This window comes from Oncorhynchus kisutch, linkage group LG13 (assembly GCF_002021735.2).
Source record: "Oncorhynchus kisutch isolate 150728-3 linkage group LG13, Okis_V2, whole genome shotgun sequence".
Lineage (NCBI taxonomy): Eukaryota > Metazoa > Chordata > Actinopteri > Salmoniformes > Salmonidae > Oncorhynchus > Oncorhynchus kisutch.
In genome coordinates, this window is record NC_034186.2 from 32,841,925 (window position 1) to 32,856,169 (window position 14,245).

Sequence of the window (14,245 nt, forward strand, 5' to 3'; positions counted from 1 at the left end):
ACACTCTGCCAACCCGGATGTTCTAGCTGTGTCTGAATCCTGGCTTAGGAAGACCACCAAAAACTCAGACATTTTAATTCCAAACTACAACATTTTCAGACAAGATAGAACTGCCAAAGGGGGCGGTGTTGCAATCTACTGCAAAGATAGCCTGCAGAGTTCTGTCCTACTATCCAGGTCTGTACCCAAACAATTTGAACTTCTACTTTTAAAAATCCACCTCTCTAAAAACAAGTCTCTCACCGTTGCCGCCTGCTATAGACCACCCTCTGCCCCCAGCTGTGCTCTGGACACCATATGTGAACTGATTGCCCCCCATCTATCTTCAGAGTTCGTGCTGCTAGGCGACCTAAACTGGAACATGCTTAACACCCCAGCCATCCTACAATCTAAACTTGATGCCCTCAATCTCACACAAATTATCAATGAACCTACCAGGTACCTCCCCAAAACCTTAAACACGGGCACCCTCATAGATATCATCCTAACCAACTTCCCCTCTAAATACACCTCTGCTGTCTTCAACCAAGATCTCAGCGATCACTGCCTCATTGCCTGCATCCGTAATGGGTCAGCGGTCAAACGACCGCCACTCATCACTGTAAAACGCTCCCTGAAACACTTCTGCGAGCAGGCCTTTCTAATCGACCTGGCCGGGGTATCCTGGAAGGATATTGATCTCATCCCGTCAGTAGAGGATGCCTGGATATTTTTTTTAAATGCCTTCCTAACCATCCTAAATAAACATGCCCCATTCAAGAAATTTAGAACCAGGAACAGATATAGCCCTTGGTTCTCCCCAGACCTGACTGCCCTTAACCAACACAAAAACATCCTATGGCGTTCTGCATTAGCATCGAACAGCCCCCGTGATATGCAGCTGTTCAGGGAAGCTAGAAATCATTATACACAGGCAGTTAGAAAAGCCAAGGCTAGCTTTTTCAAGCAGAAATTTGCTTCCTGCAACACTAACTCAAAAAAGTTCTGGGACACTGTAAAGTCCATGGAGAATAAGAACACCTCCTCCCAGCTGCCCACTGCACTGAAGATAGGAAACACTGTCACCACTGATAAATCCACCATAATTGAGAATTTCAATAAGCATTTTTCTACGGCTGGCCATGCTTTCCACCTGGCTACACCTACCCCGGACAACAGCACTGCACCCCCAACAGCAACTCGCCCAAGCCTTCCCCATTTCTCCTTCTCCCAAATCCATTCAGCTGATGTTCTGAAAGAGCTGCAAAATCTGGACCCCTACAAATCAGCCGGGCTAGACAATCTGGACCCTTTCTTTCTAAAATTATCTGCCGAAATTGTTGCCACCCCTATTACTAGCCTGTTCAACCTCTCTTTCGTGTCGTCTGAGATTCCCAAAGATTGGAAAGCAGCTGCGGTCATCCCCCTCTTCAAAGGGGGGGACACTCTTGACCCAAACTGCTACAGACCTATATCTATCCTACCGTGCCTTTCTAAGGTCTTCGAAAGCCAAGTCAACAAACAGATTACCGACCATTTCGAATCTCACCATACCTTCTCTGCTATGCAATCTGGTTTCAGAGCTGGTCATGGGTGCACCTCAGCCACGCTCAAGGTCCTAAACGATATCTTAACCGCCATCGATAAGAAACATTACTGTGCAGCCGTATTCATTGATCTGGCCAAGGCTTTCGACTCTGTCAATCACCATATCCTCATCGGCAGACTCGACAGCCTTGGTTTCTCAAATGATTGCCTCGCCTGGTTCACCAACTACTTCTCTGATAGAGTTCAGTGTGTCAAATCGGAGGGTCTGCTGTCCGGACCTCTGGCAGTCTCTATGGGGGTGCCACAGGGTTCAATTCTTGGACCGACTCTCTTCTCTGTATACATCAATGAGGTCGCTCTTGCTGCTGGTGAGTCCCTGATCCACCTCTACGCAGACGACACCATTCTGTATACTTCCGGCCCTTCTCTGGACACTGTGTTAACAACCCTCCAGGCAAGCTTCAATGCCATACAACTCTCCTTCCGTGGCCTCCAATTGCTCTTGAATGCAAGTAAAACTAAATGCATGCTCTTCAACCGATCGCTGCCTGCACCTACCCGCCTGTCCAACATCACTACTCTGGACGGCTCTGACTTAGAATACGTGGACAACTACAAATACTTAGGTGTCTGGTTAGATTGTAAACTCTCCTTCCAGACCCATATCAAACATCTCCAATCCAAAGTTAAATCTAGAATTGGCTTCCTATTTCGCAACAAAGCATCCTTCACTCATGCTGCCAAACATACCCTTGTAAAACTGACCATCCTACCAATCCTCGACTTTGGCGATGTCATTTACAAAATAGCCTCCAATACCCTACTCAACAAATTGGATGCAGTCTATCACAGTGCAATCCGTTTTATCACCAAAGCCCCATATACTACCCACCATTGCGACCTGTACGCTCTCGTTGGCTGGCCCTCGCTTCATACTCGTCGCCAAACCCACTGGCTCCATGTCATCTACAAGACCCTGCTAGGTAAAGTCCCCCCTTATCTCAGCTCGCTGGTCACCATAGCATCTCCCACCTGTAGCACACGCTCCAGCAGGTATATCTCTCTAGTCACCCCCAAAACCAATTCTTTCTTTGGCCGCCTCTCCTTCCAGTTCTCTGCTGCCAATGACTGGAACGAACTACAAAAATCTCTGAAACTGGAAACACTTATCTCCCTCACTAGCTTTAAGCACCAACTGTCAGAGCAGCTCACAGATTACTGCACCTGTACATAGCCCACCTATAATTTAGCCCAAACAACTACCTCTTTCCCAACTGTATTTAATTTTAATTTATTTATTTATTTTGCTCCTTTGCACCCCATTATTTTTTTATTTCTACTTTGCACATTCTTCCATTGCAAAACTACCATTCCAGTATTTTACTTGCTATATTGTATTTACTTTGCCATCTTGGCCTTTTTTGCCTTTACCTCCCTTCTCACCTCATTTGCTCACATTGTATATAGACTTGTTTATACTGCATTATTGACTGTATGTTTGTTTTTACTCCATGTGTAACTCTGTGTCGTTTTATCTGTCGAACTGCTTTGCTTTATCTTGGCCAGGTCGCAATTGTAAATGAGAACTTGTTCTCAACTTGCCTACCTGGTTAAATAAAGGTAAAATAAAAAATAAAAAAATAAATAAAATAAAGGACCAGATGGTGACACATTTTGTAGTATATTATAACAATCAGTGAATGGATACAAAGTTCCATCTTGATTTGATAGGTAGGCCACAGTCTGGGATCTGGGAATAATGGTAATTTCAATTATTGAACAATTTATTATATTCTTGGATAATTTAATGTATAAATGTACAGCAAGGTATTTCTTTGTCATGTCTTATCTGAGCAGGTTTCCACTGCTCCAGAGACCAATGGCTGCGAGCTTTACACCACTCCAGCCGACGCTTGGCATTGTGCATGGTGAACTTAGGCTTGTGTGCGGAAACCCATTTCATGAAGCTTCCGACGAACAGTTATTGTGCTGACGTTCGTTCCAGAGGCAGTTTGGAATTCGGTAGTGAGTGTTGCAACCGAGGACAGACCCACTTCAGCACTCAGCAGTTCCGTTCTGTGTGCTTGTGTGGCCTACCACTTCACGGCTGAGCCGTTGTTGGTCCTAGACGTTTCCACTTCACAATAACAACACTTACAGTTGACAGGGGCAGCTCTAGCAGGGCATAAATTTGACGCACTGATTAGTTGGAAAGGTGGCATCCTATGACAGTGCCACGTTGAAAGTCATTAAGCTCTTCAGTAAGGCCATTCTACTGGCAATGTTTGTCTATGGAGATTGCATGGCGGTGTGCTCGATTTTATACACCTGTCAGCAATGGGTGTGGCTGAAATAGCCAAATCCACTAATTTGAAGGGGTGTTCACATATTTTTGTATTTATAGTGTATGTTTGAATGCCCAGTCATGTTCATATGATCTCAGGCATAAATTACTGCAGTTTAAGACTATCCACAGAATGTGCTATATGCCAGTGAAACAGAATATCATGCATTTGTTATTCTCTTGTGAAGGCCGGCTGAATTCTGGAAAAGTGTATGTTGTTTTTTCTCTGCATGTCTACAGATTCTCCCTTCTCTCTGTTTATGTTTGCTTGGAAATGTGGATACTGGAGACTGTTTTCAGAAGAAACTGTGTAACCTAGCATTCATAGCGGCTAACAAATGCATTTCCAGTCATTGGAAGGTTTATTTATTTATTTCACCTTTATTTAACCAGGTAGGCCAGTTGAGAACAAGTTCTCATTTACAACTGCGACCTGGCCAAGATAAAGCAAAGCAGTGCGACACAAACAACAACACAGAGTCCACATGGATTAAACAAACATACAGTCAATAACACAATAGAAAAAAATCTATATACAGTGTGTGCAAATGAGGTAAGATTAGGGAGGTAAGGCAATAAATAGGCCGTAGTGGCGAAGTAATTACAATTCAGCAATTAAACACTGGAGTGATAGATGTGCAGAAGATGAATGCGCAAGTAGAGATACTGGGGTGCAAAGGAGCAAAGAAATACATAATAATAACAATATGGGGATGAGTTAGTTGGATGGGCTATTTACAGATGGGCTATGTACAGTTGCAGTGATCATCAGTGAGCTGCTCTGACAGCTGATGCTTAAAGTTAGTGAGGGAGATATGAGTCTCCAGCTTCAGTAATTTTTGCAATTCATTCCAGTCATTGGCAGCAGAGAACTGGACCAGTGAAATATACCTGCTGGAGCACGTGCTACGGGTGGGTGCTGCTATGGTGACCAGTGAGCTGAGATAAGCGGGGCTTTACCTAGCAAAGACTTATAGACGACCTGGAGCCAGTGGGCTGGTGACGAATATGAAGCGCGGGCAAGCCAACGAGAACATACAGGTCACAGTAGTGGGTAGTATATGGAGCTTTGGTGACAAAACGGATTGCGCTGTGATAGACTGCATCCAATTAGCTGATTAGAGTGTTGGAGGCTATTTTATAAATGACATCGCCGAAGTCAAGGATCGGTAGGATAGTCAGTTTTACGAGGGTATGTTTGGCAGCATGAGTGAAGGATGCTTTGTTGGAAATAGGAAGCCGGTTTTAGATTTAATTTTGGAATGATTAATTAGGTTGGTTATCCTTCCACAATATCACAATGAATGGCAGAAATGTCAAGACATGTATCACTAGATTTGATATATTACAAGATTACAGGTATACTGTGCAATTTTCATAAGGTCTAGATGGCTTATATGGAATACTGTATGACAAAATGAGTCTACAGTGCCTTGCGAAAGTATTCGGCCCCCTTGAACTTTGCGACCTTTTGCCACATTTCAGGCTTCCAACATAAAGATATACAACTGTATTTTTTTGTGAAGAATCAACAACAAGTGGGACACAATCATGAAGTGGAACGACATTTATTGGATATTTCAAACTTTTTTAACAAATCAAAAACTGAAAAATTGGGCGTGCAAAATTATTCAGCCCCCTTAAGTTAATACTTTGTAGCGCCACCTTTTGCTGCAATTACAGCTGTAAGTCGCTTGGGGTATGTCTCTATCAGTTTTGCACATCGAGAGACTGAAATTTTTTCCCATTCCTCCTTGCAAAACAGCTCGAGCTCAGTGAGGTTGGATGGAGAGCATTTGTGAACAGCAGTATTCAGTTCTTTCCACAGATTCTCGATTGGATTCAGGTCTGGACTTTGACTTGGCCATTCTAACACCTGGATATGTTTATTTTTGAACCATTCCATTGTAGATTTTGCTTTATGTTTTGGATCATTGTCTTGTTGGAAGACAAATCTCCGTCCCAGTCTCAGGTCTTTTGCAGACTCCATCAGGTTTTCTTCCAGAATGGTCCTGTATTTGGCTCCATCCATCTTCCCATCAATTTTAACCATCTTCCCTGTCCCTGCTGAAGAAAAGCAGGCCCAAACCATGATGCTGCCACCACCATGTTTGACAGTGGGGATGGTGTGTTCAGGGTGATGAGCTGTGTTGCTTTTACGCCAAACATAACGTTTTGCATTGTTGCCAAAAAGTTCCATTTTGGTTTCATCTGACCAGAGCACCTTCTTCCACATGTTTGGTGTGTCTCCCAGGTGGCTTGTGGCAAACTTTAAACAATACTTTTTATGGATATCTTTAAGAAATGGCTTTCTTCTTGCCACTCTTCCATAAAGGCCAGATTTGTGCAATATACGACTGATTGTTGTCCTATGGACAGAGTTTCCCACCTCAGCTGTAGATCTCTGCAGTTCATCCAGAGTGATCATGGGCCTCTTGGCTGCATCTCTGATCAGTCTTCTCCTTGTATGAGCTGAAAGTTTAGAGGGACGGCCAGGTCTTGGTAGATTTGTAGTGGTCTGATACTCCTTCCATTTCAATATTATCGCTTGCACAGTGCTCCTTGGGATGTTTAAAGCTTGGGAAATATTTTTGTATCCAAATAATTTTGCACGCCCAATTTTTCAGTTTTTGATTTGTTAAAAAAGTTTGAAATATCCAATAAATGTCGGTCCACTTCATGATTGTGTCCCACTTGTTGTTGATTCTTCACAAAAAAATACAGTTTTATATCTTTATGTTTGAAGCCTGAAATGTGGCAAAACGTCACAAAGTTCAAGGGGGCCGAATACTTTCGCAAGGCACTGTATATTGAAAACATGCCCACGTCAGGGGAGATACCTAATTGTGGGCAATCCCTAGCTGCTCGGCTGCTCAGTCCTGGCACTGGGGGTCTGCCGTAATGTTGGCTGACACTCTGGCCTTGGCCTATCACACCTGAAACCAATCATGAATGTTTCACTAAGATCGTAAAGCTGAGTGGGGTGTGTTGGGTTGGGGCGCTGCAGTGCTGTGGACCCCTAGGGACAGGATGGGGTGGTCCAGCTATATTGTGTGCAAGTAAAAAGAGCTCTACAGTACTAGTAGGCCTATGATATGAATAACAGTGCCCTCTGTAACTATTGGGACTGTGAACCCTTTTTTACTTTTTGGGGCTTGGATTTGAAATCAAACAATGACTATGAAGTTCAAGTGCAGACTTGTCAGCATTTTCCCCCTGGGTTTTCTCATCCATATCAAGTGAACCGTTCAGCTGCATCTGAGTCTTCAATGACAGAACAGTGCCAATACCTCCTTCCTTAATGATGCACACAAGACAGTTGAGTGAGCAACACTAAGGAGTACCATGTCATGGGTTGGAAAAGATACAACTATTCCAACTTGAGAAGACTTGCACCACCCTCCTACAATGTATAGGCAAATCCTCCATGCACAAAGCCAGCCACTGTCAGAGAATGTCCCACTCATGACCAGAATAGACACAGTCTATGAGCATAGCCCAGGTTTAGTGGGCTGTGGTGTTTCCCAGGTTGATAGGAAGTATTTACTCAAACTGTGGGAAGAGGAAGAGCTGGAGAGCAGCTGCAGGCTGAGGACTGAGAGGAGACCCTAATGAAAATATCCTGTACATACAGAGGGAGACCAGTAGGGACACTAATTAGCCCTTTACCATTTACAGCTCATACGCTCATACTGTACTATTCTATTGTACAATTGGCCATACTAAACCAAAACCCTGTTTTTGAAATTTATGTTGTTTTGTTTTTTTCATTTCCAACATCTCAACAACCCAGCTTTGGATAATTTGGTTAAATGGGATGAGTACACAGCCTAAAACTGAAATGGAGGTTCTGGAACATGGTACCAGGGTGTAGCAGAGGCACTGTCCTGTCCCCGGCAAGCCAGTCAAGCTGCTCTGGAGGGCCTCTCTCTCTAATATGTCTACTGCTGGCTCATATAACCTAGGAGCTGACTGGAATCAAAGGGACCCGGTAAGACACAGATGACTGGCATGCAGTCTACAGTTTCCAGGGCCAAATGTATCCCTGTGTGACCAGCTTGGACTCACGGCCACGGGTATACCCCATACTCTGACACCAGGGCACCTGGATATGTAGCAGACTGGAGACTGAGATGGAGACAGAGGTAGGATCAGCGGTGCTACTCATATCATCCTAACGTCAAGAAACAATTCACTGATCATCACAGACATATGAACGTTTAAAGGTTGTGAAATTGTGTTTTTTTTCTTTTTCTGATTTACAGACACACAAAAACAGTATTTGAAATGTACTATGATAAATTATTTAACCATGCTATATCTGCATTCTTGAGTGTTTCCAACAAGAGGGCTGGTTCAGACATTCCCGTGTGTGTGGGACACAAACCATTTCCATGGGGTGCCTCTGGGTGCCCTTTACACAGACAGACGACAACCTACAACTGTAGTCTCATGTCAGGACGGACTCCTCCTCAGTCTTCTCAGTTTCACCCACATGCGTTTCCAATTATGTGTGCAAATCAGTTCCACAAGAGCCTGTCATGAAGGTTAAGCCACGCTGCAACTACCAATATAGAGTTACAGAGAGAGTGACAGGCTTCCAATGACACACCAATGCAGGAACATATGTATACTGTATATTCACACAAACACACACATACACACAGCGCAGCAAATCGGGTGTGGGAACGACCGAGCTGTAAATGTGATACTGGTGCGCACCTCCAGGTTCCTGGACGGAAGCTGGAGATCTTAACCCTATGTGGGCCACAGACAGAGGGCATAAGTCTCACTTTTCAAAACCAGGTGCACTGAATCAGGGATCTCCAACTCTTTTCCCTATGTGGACGTATCCTATCCTAGCAACGGCGTCCAAAACACAGGGGCATCGAGTGACAGGGCAGGGATTACTTAGGGATCATGTGATGAGTCCATGCTCATCTGTGATAGGGACAGACCAGCAGCCTGGACAGGAGGGCATGCAGGTCATCAAGCACCATAACTGACTACTGAGTCCCAAGACTGCTATCCTGACTCCTGTCCTGGCCATGTCGTCCATTCATGCTATAGGCTCCTTAATGGGACAGATTGAAGGGGATATCCTAGGTCTCTGCAGTGCTGACCCCATATGCCCTGCCTGGTCCCCATTCCCACCCCCAACACCCACATTGGGCCAAGACACACCCTGGTCATAAGTTTGAGCTTGGCAGGTTCTAAATGGCAAGATCAGTGTCATGTCTCTGCACCGCCTGGCAGGGTTGTGTCAGTAAGTCTGTCCAATCTACTCTAACCTCTGAGGGTTTCAACAAGTAGTGCTTAGGTACTTGGGTAAATGTGTAGTCTTTGGTGGTGGGCATGGAGTGTAGGGATACAGACCGGTATAGGCCCTGCAACAGCCTAAAGCCTAAATTAACTCAAGCTTATTTAGGCTGCTGAATGGTTATTGGGTGTTATGGCGCATTCTGAGCCTGGTCAAAATGAGGTTCAGATGTAACTCATGAATCACATTTGTAACCATTAGTGTCCATCACCTATTTCTCACAAGTAGATGGCAGGACCTTAGATCTTTTCCCAGAGACCAATTTGTGAAAAGCTTCAGAGGAGAGATGAAATGAAGCAGATGTCAGGGGGACCAGAGGGTAGCGTTTACAGAAGTACTCAGTAGAGAGGGAATACAGCAGTAAACAAAATGCTGCGAACATTATATACACATTAACAAGTACAGCAAAAGGCTAATGATCACATCTGAAAGTGATACAGAATGACAGCAAAATATGCAAATATTAACATTTTCGAGTGTACTTCCTCTGAACTCCAACTGCATCAGGTTTGAGGCACTTAAACACATTGTACACACAACATACATCCACAGAAACAGACACAAAACAAAAATACATGTAAACACACATAAACACATAAACACATACATGTAAACACATACATGTAAACACATACATGTAAACTGCTATGATAATGCTTTGTGTGAAATGTTTGTTGTAATGAGATGCCTTATTCTAGAAGCCAATTAGATCAGGTTACCTCAGCAAACCCACTGCTGAAAGCCCAGTGAGCAGTGACCCGGCAGGCATCCTCAGAGGACACTGTTCACATCACTCACTGACATCATCTGTCTTTCAGCAGAGATAAAAGGCCCAGAAAGCCTCCCTTTCTGAGAAGCCAGGGACCAGCCACCCAGCTTGCCTGACGACTCAAACTGAATTATTCCGCTGCTCTATCATTCGCTACATACTTCAGTCTGAGAGTGCAATCATTGAAGTCGTTTGTGTTGACATCAAAATGAAGGATATTGTATAAAACAAAGTAATCAGCGATTGGATCTCTAACCAATCAGAGTATTAATTTTATAAACGCCCAACCCATCGGTTTCTGGGAGCAATCAAACGATCTAGAATGTATTGCCATTCTAGAAATAGTAGGGAAGGTACTCAGATCCAGACTCATTGCGGAGAAGAAACGAACGTCCATGGGCGGGCATAGAGTTTGGCAGGAGCAAGGAGTTTGGGTAGCCAGGCAACCGCCCAGCAGCCCTCTCTGTGAAAAGCAGAGCAGGATAACCCCACTATTCTTCCTTCCCATTCAGGACAGCTCGTTAGAGAGACAGATTGATTCAAATGTTAACACATCTCCAGGGATACTCAGTGAATGTAAACATTTTTCCCTCCCTGTCTTTCATTGGTTCAGAACAAGACCTGCTGTGTATTCTCTACTCTACATGACTGAATAGAGAGAGAGAGAGAGAGCGTGACAGAGGCAGAGACAGACTCAGACATCTTGAAAGACAGAAAGCTATAGACAGATAGAGATACAGAGCGCAGTAGTCAAGTTATTAATTTCTCAATGTGAGGCCTGGCTAAATATTTGCTTTAAAAGCCAATATTGAACAGTACAAAACCAATATCAAATGCCACTGAAGTGGTTCTCAGTGAATCATGGCTCTCTCGGGATATCAGTGAATTCGTAACAACCTAACCATTAAGAGACTTCAATAGCAATTACATTTTTTGTTGAATATATTCTAACATCATCCCACGCCCCTCTCCTCGCCCTGTCCCACAGGCCCCCCATATCCTTACCCTGGAAGGCAGAGGAATGGCCCACAATGAGGTACTTGAGCTCAAAGCTGTAGGAACGGATGTTCTGGAGAGTCTCTCTGCGCACTGCTGCCTGGTAACTCTCCTCCATCTTGCGTGTGCAACATGACGGGCCTGGGTGCTTGCAGATCTGCAGCTCACCATCTGGGAAAGAAGAGGAAACATATTATAACAACAAACCTGACTAGAGAGGAAGAAGCAAAGCGAGAGGTTTTACTCCGCCCAAAATCTGTCCATAAAAACAAGCCCACATAGTGAGGAATTTCTGTATAGAGGTCAATGAGAGTGTTGAATTTGTTCAACAAAAAATGTAATTGCAATAGAAGTTTCTTAATGGTTATGTTGTTACGAATTCACTGATATAAGTGGATGCAGGTGGCATTTCGGCAACTTTGAAAGAAATGTACTATATATCGGAGTTGTGATGTTGTCATAGAGATAGCATGGACATTGCCCTTGAGGTCTTTCACCATTTTAAAGTAGTCAACTAGGTGGGGATTCCTATGAGTTGGGAACAATCAGCCAAAGAAAATGGACTACCTAAAAATGGAGATAACCTCAATTGCACTGCCCATGCTGTCACAGACGCTATAATGGCACAGATACAGAGATGAGTCCTCCATCTATCTCTATGGTCTGTTGGTCACACGGGTCTGTTGGTCACACGAGTATCTGCCCTCTCATTGGCTAGAATGGTCCCACCTGATCTCGTCTCCTCCCGTCTGCCTCTCATCTACGAGGCAATGTATTTCCATTGTTAGAGCTGTCACTTGACTATCTTGTCAATATAACAGACAATCTTTAACATGACACACCTCAACTGAGGTGTCAATATGAAATACATAGCTCAAGTGTGCTAGAAGCTTTGACCAAATGTGGTTAATAATACTTACTCAAATAGTTTAATAAATAAATAGTGAATAAATGGTTCCAACACATTATTTCTCTACATTTATTTCTGATGGGCATCTACACTGAGTGTACAAAACATTAAGAACACCTACTCTTTCCATGACATAGACTGACCAGGTGAATCCAGGTGAAAGCTATGATCGCTTATTGATGTCACTTGTTAAATCTGCTTCAATCAGTGTAGATGAAGGGGAGGAGAAAGTTTAAAGAAGGATTTTTAACCCTTGAGACAATTGAGACATGGATTGTGTATGTGTGCCATTCAGGGGGTGACTGGGCAAGGCAAAAGGTTTAAGTGTCTTTGAACAGGGTATGGTAGTAGGTGCCTGGTGCACCGGTTTGAGTTTGTCATGAACTTCAACGCTGCTGGGTTTTTCACACTCAACAGTTTCCCATGTGTTTTTTTTATTTTTTATTTTTTTATTTCACCTTTATTTAACCAGGTAGGCTAGTTGAGAACACCTTTATTTAACCAGGTAGGCTAGTTGAGAACACCTTTATTTAACCAGGTAGGCTAGTTGAGAACACCTTTATTTAACCAGGTAGGCTAGTTGAGAACAAGTTCTCATTTGCAACTGCGACCTGGCCAAGATAAAGCATAGCAGTGTGAGCATACAACAAAGAGTTACACATGGAGTAAACAATTAACAAGTCAATAACACAGTAGAAAACAAAGGGGGGGTCTATATACAATGTGTGCAAAAGGCATGAGGAGGTAGGCAAATAATTACAATTTTGCAGATTAACACTGGAGTGATAAATGATCAGATGGTCATGTACAGGTAGAGATATTGGTGTGCAGAAGAGCAGAAAAGTAAATAAATAAAAACAGTATGGGGATGAGGTAGGTGAAAAGGGTGGGCTATTTACCAATAGACTATGTACAGCTGCAGCGATCGGTTAGCTGCTCAGATAGCTGATGTTTGAAGTTGGTGAGGGAGATAAAAGTCTCCAACTTCAGCGATTTTTGCAATTCGTTCCAGTCACAGGCAGCAGAGTACTGGAACGAAAGGCGGCCAAATGAGGTGTTGGCTTTAGGGATGATCAGTGAGATACACCTGCTGGAGCGCGTGCTACGGATGGGTGTTGCCATCGTGACCAGTGAGCTGAGATAAGGCGGAGCTTTACCTAGCATAGACTTGTAGATGACCTGGAGCCAGTGGGTCTGGCGACGAATATGTAGCGAGGGCCAGCCGACTAGAGCATACAAGTCGCAGTGGTGGGTGGTATAAGGTGCTTTAGTGACAAAACGGATGGCACTGTGATAGACTGCATCCAGTTTGCTGAGTAGAGTGTTGGAAGCCATTTTGTAGATGACATCGCCGAAGTCGAGGATCGGTAGGATAGTCAGTTTTACTAGGGTAAGCTTGGCGGCGTGAGTGAAGGAGGCTTTGTTGCGGAATAGAAAGCCGACTCTTGATTTGATTTTCGATTGGAGATGTTTGATATGAGTCTGGAAGGAGAGTTTGCAGTCTAGCCAGACACCTAGGTACTTATAGACGTCCACATATTCTAGGTCGGAACCATCCAGGGTGGTGATGCTAGTCGGGCATGCATGTATCAAGAATGGTCCCTCACCCAAAGGACACCCAACCAACTTGACACAACTGTGGGAAGCATTGGAGTCAACATGGGCCAGCATCCCTGTGGAATGCTTTCGATACCTTGTAGAGTCCATGTCCTGACGAATTGAGTCTCTTTGAAGGCAAAAAGGGATGCAACTCAATGTTAGGAAGGTGTTCCTAATGTTTTGTACACTCAGTGTATACTGTTTTCAAGTTCCCTTTCAGTTAACAAAGAGTCCCCTAATACAATCTCATTTGGATGAGGTCCAGGGTGACCCTGGCACCCCTTAGCCACTCTAGCCAATGTCCTCGCTCACCTCCCCACTCCCCCCCACCCCCCCACCCACCCCCACCCCCCCAAGCTGGCTCACCATCAGCTTGATCTCCCATATGAAACTAATACACCAGCATGTGAAAGTGGAGCCAGGAACGAGAGAGAGAGAGAAAGAGCTTCAGAAATAGACTTTGGCTATCTGGCCAGAACTGGCTGAATCAAAGTCCAGATACAAGAGCTCCAACAGGGCAGAGAGAGGAAGATGCAGAAGGAAACGGAGCGATGCAGCTGAGTTTAAGCTCACCAGAGTTAACATGCTTAAAAACTCAACCAGGCCTAAATCATTGGACGTGTCAATCATGACAGCATTGTGTGAACAAATCAATCATGTGACTGATGACAGCTAATGTAGACTTACATGCACTGGATGTTCTGTTGTTCAAGTATCAAAATGTTATCACAGTTGTGTGAAATAGCAATGTCTGTCTGGTCCTCGCAAGTATGGCTTTTC

The 14,245-nt window shown here is 44.1% G+C and overlaps 1 protein-coding gene across 1 annotated transcript in view; it reads right to left on the reverse strand.

The window, feature by feature from the left end:
* Positions 1 to 14,245, reverse strand: part of gpc5b (glypican 5b) — a 73,765-nt gene that overhangs the window by 55,149 nt on the left and 4,371 nt on the right. The window contains exon 2 of the mRNA XM_020499075.1: positions 10,966 to 11,127. Coding sequence (XP_020354664.1) covers positions 10,966 to 11,127 — 162 coding nt within the window. The remainder of the gene's footprint in view (positions 1 to 10,965; positions 11,128 to 14,245) is intronic.